The 10,740-nt window shown below is 42.9% G+C and overlaps 1 protein-coding gene across 3 annotated transcripts in view; it reads left to right on the top strand.

The window, feature by feature from the left end:
• SLC25A17 (solute carrier family 25 (mitochondrial carrier; peroxisomal membrane protein, 34kDa), member 17) overlaps positions 1–10,740 on the top strand; it is a 49,408-nt gene that overhangs the window by 14,510 nt on the left and 24,158 nt on the right. For 2 of the 3 annotated variants that reach the window (XM_011978795.1, XM_011978797.1), the window contains exon 2: positions 7,203–7,263. In XM_011978795.1, coding sequence (XP_011834185.1) covers positions 7,203–7,263 — 61 coding nt within the window. Of the gene's footprint in view, positions 1–7,202; positions 7,264–8,965; positions 9,019–10,740 lie in introns of all 3 variants that reach the window. The other variant, XM_011978796.1, reaches the window with a different exon arrangement.

Raw genomic sequence — 10,740 nt, forward strand, 5'->3', positions numbered from 1 at the left:
TGGGTTTACGCCATTCTCCTGCCTCAGCCTCCCGAGTAGCTGGGACTACAGGCGCCCGCCACCTCGCCCGGCTAGTTTTTTGTATTTTTTTTAGTAGAGACGAGATTTCACCGTGTTAGCCAGGATGGTCTCGATCTTCTGACCTCGTGATCCCTCCGTCTCGGCCTCCCAAAGTGCTGGGATTACAGGCTTGAGCCACCGCGCCCGGCCTTACACTTATGTTTTCTAACAAAGCCTAAAACAAATCCATACGTGTGTGTGTGTGTAAACAAATCTCCTTTAATTGGTTAAAACTGGTCAGCTTTTAGTTTCCTCCCCACTTCACAGCTCTCCCCCTGCCTCTGCCTATCTGTTTACTGCTTCCAGTCTCCAGGGATTGTAGCAAAAAGGTAGAATGGGTTTCTGGCAAAATATGATAATGGTTAGCTTTCTGGGCACAGAATTTCCTGTTCTAACTGGGTGCTCCAAGTCACCTTTGGCAAGTCAGGTTCCCGTACTCACAGTTACTAGCTGGGACTGGTACTGCCTGTCTGGTGTTACTGTGGCACCCAGCCAATCAACCTGAAAGTTGGCCCAGGGCTTCCTTCTGCTTCCCAGGGTTTGTGTCCACCATTTGTATAATAGTAATTCTGTTGTATTACTAGTTTTCTATTGCTGCTGTAACAAATGACCACAGACTTAGTGGCTTAAAATAATACAAATTTATTATCTGTAGGTGTTGTAGATCTGTAGATCAGACCGATGCGGGTCTCACAGAGTTGAAATCGAAGTGTCAGCAGAGCTGTGTTCCTTTTTGGAGGCTCCAGGCCTGCAACTGTGTCCAGTCCTTTGAATGCAAGGAGTTTTTTGCTTATCTGTTGTAGCGGATATCACAAAAATTATGCATGGATCTTTTTTTAAACTCGTCAGCTTTCATTAGTATTAGTGTATTATATGTGGGCCCAAGACAATTCTTCTTCCAGTGTGTCCCAGGATTATCCCTAAAAGGCTGAACATGTGTGCTCTAGGGGATAATCCATTTCCTTGCCTTTTTAGCTTCTAGAGGCTGTCACATTCCCTAGCTAGTGGCTTTTTATCCCATCTTCAAAGCCAGCAATGGTGGGTTGAGTCCTCATCACAATGCAACATTCCCACTACTCTTCTGTATTCCTCTGCTACCTTTTTTTGAGACAAAGTCTCTCTCACTCTGTTGCCCAGAGTAGAGTTTAGTAGCACAAACTCAGCTCACTGCAACCACTGGTTCAAGCAATTCTCCTGCCTCCCAGGTTCAAGTGATTCTCCTGCCTCAGCCTCCCAAGTAACTAGGATTACAGGTGTGTGGCACTATTCCCAGCTAATTTTTGTATTTTTAGTAGAGACAGGATTTCACTGTTTTAGCCAGGCTGGTCTCGAACTCCTGACCTCAATTGATCTACCACCTCGGCCTCCCAGAGTGCTGGGATTACAGGCGTGAGCCACTGTGCCCAGCCAATAATGCTTTCCTCAGAATAGCAGTTCTAAACCATTGTCTTTTTCTTTCCTTCCTTCTCTTTCTTTTTTCACCTTTTTTATATTTATTTTTTATAGAGACAGGGTCTTGCTATGTTGCCCAGGCTGGTCTCGAACTCCTGGCTCAAGTGATCCTCCTGCCTTGACCTCCCAAAGTGCTGGAATTACAGGGGTGAGCCACTGCACCTGGCCTTGGACCATTTTCTGACAAGACAACAAATGATGCTCACAATCGACACAGACCCGGAGGCTCTCCTGCATGTCAACCATAATCCCACCCTTTTCTCACAGACTCAGTAAAACACTTCAGGCCTGGCACAATGACTGGCCTGAGTGAAGAGACAACCTATACAATAGGAGAAACTATTTGCAAACTATGCATGTGACAAGAGGTTAATATCCAGAATATATAAGCAACTCAACTCAATAGCAAAAACAAAACAAACAAACAAAAACCAAGTAAATAATTAAAAAACCGAAAGCTCTGAATAGACATTTCTTAAAAGAAGACATAGAATTGGCCAACAGATATATAAAAAAACTTCAACATCACTAATCATTAGAGAAATGCAAGTCAAAATCACAATGGGATATCACCGCACCCCAATTAGATTGACTATTATAAAAAGGACAGAAAATAGGGATCCCATTCCTTCACAGGGGCCCTGGTAGAACGAACTTGCATGTCTAGGTACCAGAGAGCCCCAAGTACTCACTTGCTCTAGGGTTGGGTGGGTAGATGGGCAAGGATGGATTGTCTCTACCTTCCCTCAACCAGCTGAGGCCCTGAAATCCTCCCTTAGCCAGATTTCAGGACAAAGGAGCACTAGATATTATTAAAAGGACTCCTTTTGCTATTCCTTTGGAACCCGAATTGGGATTGAAAGTGAGAGGAACAGGGCCTGGGCTCAGAAGTGGGATACAAGGAAAGCAGAACCCAGTGTGCCTGTGTCCATGTCGTCTGGAGAAAAAGCTCTTGAGGATATCTAATAGCCGTTATTCGCATCAAAACTCTCTAAGGTCCTCCACCTGTTTTCTCATTTATGGGAAATGAAACATTCAGAGAAAGGACCTGCCCAGTCACCTCAGATGGCTCAGCTGGAAACTAGAAGTGAGATCCGACATAGTGGAAATGTGTAGCATATGGTGAGCCGCCACTTTCCAACTTAGCCATTAAAAAAAAAAAAAAAAACTAGCAAATGCTGGTGAGGATACAGAGAAAAGGGAACTCTTGCACACTGTTGATGGGAATGTAAATTGGTACAGCCATTATGGAAACAGTATGGAGGTTCCTCAAAAAATTAAAAATAGAACTACGGTATAATCCAGCAATCCCGTTACTGCGTATATATTCAAAGCAAATGAAATCCGCATGTCAAAGAGACCTCTGCATATGTGTGTTAATTGCAGTGCTATTTGCAATAGAAAAGATGTGGAATCAATGCTTATCTACAGATGAATGGATAAGAAAAATGTAAATATACACAATGGGAATTTTATTCAGCTGTAAAACAAAATGAAATCCTGCCATTTGTGGTGATGTGGATGAACCTGGACAATAAATATTATGTTAAGTGAAATAAACCAGGCACAGAAGAACAAACACCGCATGATGTTACTCATAAGTAAAATCTAAATTGATTTTATAGAAGTAGAGAATAGAATAGTGGTTACCAGGGGCTAGAGATGGTACGAAGGAGAGGGGGACCAGGAGAGGGTACAAAGTTTCATTTAAGCTGGGTATGGTGGTGGCACAGGGCTGCAGTTCCAGCTATTTGCAAATCTGAGGCAAGAGGATTGCCTGAACGCAGGAGTTCAAGGCCAACTTGGGCAACACAGGGAGACCCCATCTCTTTAAAAAAAGAAAAAGTTGGCCAGGCGTGGTGGCTCACGCCTGTAATCCCGGCACTTTGGGAGACCGAGGCGGGTGGATCACGAGGTCAGGGGATCGAGACCATCCTGGCTAGCACGGTGAAACCCCGTCTCTACTAAAAATACAAAAAATTAGCCGGGCATGGTGGCGCATGCCTGTAGTCCCAGCTACAGAGGGGGCTGAGACAGGAGAATCGCTTGAACCCGGGAGGTGGAGCTTGCAGTGAGCTGAGATTGGGCCACTGCACTCCAGCCTGGGCGACAGAGCAAGACTCTGTCTCAAAAAAAAAAAAAAAAAAAAGAAAAAGAAAAAGACATGAATAAGTTCTGGTGTTCTATTACAAAGTATGGTGATTATAGCAAATAACAATGTTGTGCTTATTTCAGCATAGCTAGAAGATTTCAAATGTTATCACCACAAAGAAATGATGTTTAAAATAATGGGTGTGGTAATTACCCCAGTTTGATCATTATATAGTGTGTACATGCATTGAAACACCACACTGCACCCCATAAACATGTACAGTTATTACATGGCACTTATAAATAAATAAATTTTAAAATGTCTCACTCTGGTATTCTTTTAATTCTCATCTACCAATTAGACCCCTTTTTGTTTTTCTATATAGTCCTTTTATATATAAATCTGTTCTCATTATTAATCATTGGAGTAGGGAGGAGGCAGTGGTGAGTTTTCAGCCAACCCTCTTGATCCAGTCTTTCTAGTACTACTAAATTTATAAAACTGTTACTTGGTGTTACTCATTTGAATTTTCTGTTTTTCTTTTCTTTGAGATGGAGTTTCCCACTTGTTGCCCAGGCTGGAGTGCAGTGGCACAATCTTGACTCGCTACCTATTGAGGTCTATTACTACCTCAAGAACTGGCATATGAAAATTCAAATCAGGCCGGGCACAGTGGCTCACGCCTGTAATCCCAGCACTTTGGGAGGCCGAGGCAGATGGATCACCTGAGGTCAGGAGTTCGAGACCAGCCTGGCCAACATGGTGAAACCCCTTCTCTACTAAAAATACAAAAATTAGCCAGGCGTGCATGGTGGCAGGCGCCTGTAACCCCAGCTACTCAGGAGGCTGAGACAGGAGAATCGCTTGAACCCAAGAGGTGGAGGTTGCAGTGAGCCGAAATCCTGCCATTGCCCTCCAGCCTGGGCGACAAGAGCAAGACTCCATCTTAAAAAAAGAAAGAAAAGAAATGCAGTACCATGCGATAGAAAACCAATGCCAGAGCCGTAATAAACTTAATAAGCTTTCTCTAACTTTCCAGCTCCCGTTTTTCTTGGAAAATTGCCTCCTGAAGATGAGCAAGGATGCTGGATGCAAGGATTTGTAGGATTTATAAAGCTTTGTGGGTTCAGTGTTTTGTGAAACATTGAATATCATTTAGTCGTTGAGTATCATTTCTTGAAACATTGAATATCATTTAATCATTTATCATGACTAGAAAAGAACATTTATGTTGGGGTCATCAAAACATAAATAAGTGAAAGTACAGTGAATTGAATAAATGTTTAATTGAGAATCTAGGATGTGCACAGGTATAGAATGAATATTCTCACAAATTAGCAGAAGAGTTGGATTTCACTGTAGTATATGTGCTGAAAGAGCCATAAATAAGTGCTACGGCAACTTAAGGACTGAACAACCAATTGTAAGCTGATAGGTAGGGAGAGGTAACATTTAATATGTGTTTTGAAGAATACGAATATTAGAATATTCTCCCTTGTCTTGGAGGCTGACCTATTTACATTGATAATAGGCCTTCCAAATTTTCTTTTTTTTCTTTTTTTTTTTGAGACGGAGATTTACTTTTGTAGCCCAGGCTGGAGTGCAATGGCGTGATTTTGGCTCACCGCAACCTTTGCCTCCCGGGTTCAAGCGATTCTCCTGCCTCAGCCTCCCAAGTAGCGAGGATTACAGGCCTGTGCCACCGTGCCTGGCTAATGGTTTTTTTGCATTTTTAGTAGAGGTGGGTTTCACCATGTTGGTCAGGCTGGTCTCAAACTCCTGACATGATCCGCCCACCTCGGCCTCCCATAGTGCTGGGATTGATTACAGGCATGAGCCATCGTGCCTGGCCCTTTTTCAATTTTTTTTTCAATTTTTTTTTTTTTTTTTTGAGACAGAGTCTCGCTCTGTCCCCCAGGCTGGAGTGCAGTGGTGCAATCTCGGCTCGCTGCAACCTCCACCTCGTGATTAAAATATTGTATGAAGCCAGGTGCAGTGGCTCACACCTGGTACTCCCGCACTTTGGGAAGCTGAGGCCAGAGAATCACTTGAGGCCAGGAGTTTGAGGTCAGCCTGGGCAAATATAGTGAGACTCTGTCTCTACAAAAAATAAAATGAGCTGGGTGTGCTGACGCACATCTGTAGTCCTAAATACTTGGAATGCTGAGGCAGGAAAATTGCTTGAGACGAGGTGTTCAAGGTTACAGCGAACTATGATCTCGCCACTGCACTGCAGACTAGATGACATAGCAAGACCCTGTCTCTAAAATAATTAACTAATTCATTAGTTTTTTTTTTTTGTAACCATTATTAGATCAGCAGTCTGAAACTTGCTATACCAATGGGTATGCATCTGGGTTGAGAACCATAAACCAAAAGGGAAGTTTCATGCATGTAGGTTTCATCCCTAAATATATGCTTGTGGTTTTTATATATGACCTTCTGAGTGGAAAGACTGTTGTTTGCTTGTTTTTTTCATTGATAATTTGTGTCATTGTGTTATCCTGGATGAGCTTAAAGAATTGTTAGCAAAGAGATTGTTCCTGTTTAATTTAAAACACAAGCAAACCACTATTTCAAAGACAATATGATTCTTACGTGTCCTTTCACTTTGTGGTGAATGTATGAAGCACAGAATAAAAGTATGTATCTGTTTAATTACTGGGTATTTTGGTTTTGGGGGTTATCAGGGAGTGCTCATGATAGCAGAAACTGACCTGTAGAAGGTTAAAAATCCATTTGCCTTCTATCTTTGACATGTGTCCTAGGTTGCAAACCCCTAAGTTTGTCATATGCAGGGAAATACGTTTTCTTTTTCAGTGTCTGAGAGGAGAGAAAGAGGAGTTTTCTTCTGAAAAATTAAGTACTTCTACTAAAGCATAGTAGAAGCTTCAACATTACGAATCCTAATAGATTAAAATATTGTATGCATTTGTTCACTGAAAATCTGATTTGATCCATTGCTAATAATAAACTTTTGTTCATTTAAAAGTTGTGACTCCCAGCCAGGCACAGTGGCTCCCGTCTGTAATCTCAGCACTTTGGGAGGCCGAGGTGGGCAGATCATGAGGTCAGGAGTTTGAGACGAGCCTGACCAACATGGTGAAACCCCATCTCTACTAAAAATACAAAAATTAGTCAGACATGGTGGCAGGCGCCTGTAATCCCAGCTACTCAGGAGGCTGAGGCAGGAGAATCGCTTGGACCTGGGAGGCGGAGGTTGCAGTGAGCCGAGATGGCGCCACTGCACTCTAGCCTGGGCAACAGAGCGAGACTCCATCTCAAAAAAAAAAAAAATAAATAAAGTTGTGACTCCCAGCCTGGGCAACAAAATGAGACCCCCATCTTTACAGAAAAATATAAAAATTAGCCAAACATGGTGCTGTGCACCTGGATGGTATGTGCTTGTAACCCCAACTACTTGAGAAGCTGAGGTGGCAGGCAGGATCACTTGAGCCCAAGAGTTTGAGGCTGCTGTAAACCACACCCATGCCACTGCACTCCAGCCTAGACAACAGAGCAAGACCGTGTCTCAAAAAAAAAAAGTTGTGACTTACTATGTTTGTGATACTGTCATGGCCTTTTTCAAACTTTTCAGGGAAGCGTGACAGCAATGACAGTGTTTTTTCCCCTGGATACAGCTAGACTTCGACTTCAGGGTGAGTATTTATCTTTTGTAGAAATCATATTCCTACTTATTTGGTGTCAGGAAGCAAACGTTTTCTCTAGTAATTTCTTTTTTTCTTCTTCTTCTTCTTCTTTTTTTTTTTTTTTTTTGAGACGGAGATTTACTTTTGTAGCCCAGGCTGGAGTGCAATGGCGTGATTTTGGCTCACCGCAACCTTTGCCTCCCGGGTTCAAGCGATTCTCCTGCCTCAGCCTCCCAAGTAACTGGGATTACAGGAACCTCTTTTTTAGTAGAAATGGGGTTTCACCATATTGGCTAGACTGGTCTTGAACTCCTGATCTCAGGTGATCTCCTGCCTTGGCCTCCCAAAGTGCTGGGATTACAGGCATGAGCCGCTGCACTCAGCCTTTTTTTTTTTCTTTTTTAATGTATGTGTGATTTTATTTTTTTAGGAGGGATAGGGTTAAGGGGGAACAAGTTTTGACTGAGAAAATAAACTTTTCAGCTGAAACTGTATCCCAGAAGTTTGAAATAAGTTGTAGAAGCGGGAGAAGATAAATACCTGGTAGACTGGGGCCTAAAGTTGCCACCCCCTTTCCCACTCTAGAGGCCCCTTGACTTCCTGCTCCAGATTACAGTGGGGAAGGAAGCTTTCACTCTTTCTTCTGCCCATCGATGATCTGAAAGAGGCAGATGGGGAAAAGGCTCTGAGGAACCAGTGGTGCACATCAGGCCATGTTACTTTGTCTGAGATGAGTTCTCTAATACCCAGGGTAAAGAGTGGACTGTAGCTGTATGGACTCAATTTGCCTCCGACCTTTTCCAGAGCTTTTTGCCCAGTTGTTGCTGACAACTGATGACAAGACAGGCAAAGATCAAGGCCACATCAACAGCCCCTTCGAATTTCCAGAGCAGGTGTATTTCTATCAGAGCTAAGCGGGGAGCTTTCAAACTCATTCCTTAGATGAGCTGCTTGCAGTTTTCTCCACACACCCTGTGAAGCCACACTCTGGGGTGGCTTTAGCCTGGCAATGAGAATGGGCAGTGCCCCCTTCTATGCAGATCTAAGATGCTCAGGACCGCTGCTCCTCCCGGGGTGCAGAGGCAGTGCTTACTGTACAGCCCTCTTGGAGGTTCCAGGTCAGGGCGGGAAAGCCAGAGGTGCCCATAGGGCAAAGGCTTTATCAGATGTCCCTGTGGCCACAGCAAGAAAAACTCATGTGCTTTTGTTGGCTGCAGAGGAAGGGCTGGCTGGGCATACAGGCCTGGCTCACCTTAGCCTCTACCCCAGTCTAGTGATTTCTGAATTAATCTATGATTTCTGATACTATAGAGATCCAACATTGACTTTAAATACTGGTCATCATTGTTTCCTTTTTTTTTTTAAGTTTTATTTTCCTTTTCTTTCCAGAAGATATGTTTCCTAATTAACAGAGTCATTCCTGGATGAGTCATAGCCTCAGCCATTTTCTAATCTAAGAACCTGAGTGGGCTTGCATTAATAATTTTGAATCGTTGACAATCCTTTTCTAAGAAGCCATATGACTTTTTTAAGGCACACAGTGGAGAGTTTTTTGAGGGAGTTAGGTGGTCTCAAAAGAAGAGGCAGAACAGGAACATACTGGAGCCACATACTCGATGCCATTGCTAATGTAGGCATGTGGTCCTAATCTGCCTTTGCAGCTTCATAGGACTCTACAACTCACTGTGATTCTTGCCTGTTTTTTCCTCAGATTTGTTCAAGTTGAAATTGTAAACCTATGCCAGAAATTGCATGAAGAGATGAGTAAGATTAGCTTCGAATAGTAATTCAAAGGTTAAACGCTTCATGCCTACTATTTTTGGTTAATTTTAGAGTTTTTTGATAAATAATTTTGTATTATTCAAAAGACAAAATATATAAAAAGGTATACAGTGCAGTGAAAATGCTCACTTTTAGTCTGCCCTGTCTCCCTTTCCTCTTCACTGCAGGTAACATGTTTATCAGTTTCTTGAGTAGCCTTGCAGACTTTCTTTATGGGATAACAAGCGAATAAGAATATATAGTCTTAATTTTCTCTCTTTTTTACACAAACAGCATACTTTACATGCTGTCCTGTACTTTGAACTTTTCACTTAACGGTATGTTTTAGACGCCTTCCGAATCAGCGCATTGGGAGCGTCTTCGTGTGTCTTACAGCCGTGGAGTGTTGCATGGTGTGAATGCACCATAATCTGTGTCACTCTTCCCCGTTGTAGATTCTTGGGTTGTTTCCACCCTTTTGTTATTACAGAAATGATGTGAGAATAGATTTGTTCCTGTGCCATGTTGTTTCTGTGAATTCTATGGGATAAATTCCCAGATGTAGGATTACTGCATTGAAGGGTAATTGTGTTTGTAATTTTGATGGTTATTGCCAGATTGCCTTCTTTTTTTTGAGACAGAGTCTCTCTCTGTCGCCCAGGTTGGAGTGCAGTGGCGTAATCTCGACTCACTGCAACCTCCGCCTCCTGGATTCACGTAATTCTCCTGTCTCAGCGTCCCGAGTAACTGGGACTACAGCCTTGCGCCACCCTATCCAGCTAATTTTTGTATTTTTAGTAAAGACGGGGTTTCACCATATTGGCCAGGCTGGTCTCAAACTCCTGACCTCGTGATCCGCCCGCCTCGGCCTTCCAAAGTGCTGGGATTACAGGCGTGACCCACCGCGCCCGGCCTCAGATTGCCTTCTATAGGGGTTTGGCCAGTTTGCCATCCCACAAGCCATACTGGTACCAATTTTAATTCTTAGGAAATTGGTTAATTTGCATATTTTATGTTCTAAAATTGCTTTTCAGGTATGGGTAGGAAATTTGAAGTTAATTAAGGTGAGTTTTGTTTTCAGTGAGAATGCCAGGAAAAACACAGTCCTCATCCTTTTGAGACTTTTTATTTTTTAGATTAGGAGACAGAACACAAGGCTAAAACCCTTTAAGAAACTTGAATTTTAGGTTGGACATGGTGGCTGATGCCTGTAATCCCAGCACTTTGGGAGGCCGAGGCGAGTGGATAACAAGGTCAGGAGTTCGAGACCAACCTGGCCAGCATGGTAAAATCCCATCTCTACTAAAAAAAAAAAAAAATTAGCCGGGCATGGTGGCAGGAGCCTGTAATCCCAGCTACTCAGGAGGCTAAGGCAGGAGAATTGCTTGAACCCAGGAGGCAGAGGTTGCAGTGAGCCGAGACCACACCACTGCACTCCAGCCTGGGTGACAAAGCGAGACTCTGTCTCAAAATAAAAAAAGAAAAAAGAAACTTGAATTTTAATACTGGCTTTGCTGCCATCCACATCTGTCCTTCCAGCTTTTGTTTCTATAGCCTCTCCTGTAAAAGGTAGAGAGTAATTTATTTCCTCTCTGCTTTATAAGATGCTAAAATGAGAAAATATATACATTAATTGAATAAAACAAGAGAGCTTTATGAAATACAAGAAATATATTAGGCTTGGTGCGGTGGCTCACGCCTGTAATCCCAGCACTTTCGGAGGCT

The sequence above is a fragment of the Mandrillus leucophaeus genome, unplaced genomic scaffold (genome assembly GCF_000951045.1).
Source record: "Mandrillus leucophaeus isolate KB7577 unplaced genomic scaffold, Mleu.le_1.0 Scaffold2, whole genome shotgun sequence".
In the NCBI taxonomy this organism is placed as follows: domain Eukaryota; kingdom Metazoa; phylum Chordata; class Mammalia; order Primates; family Cercopithecidae; genus Mandrillus; species Mandrillus leucophaeus.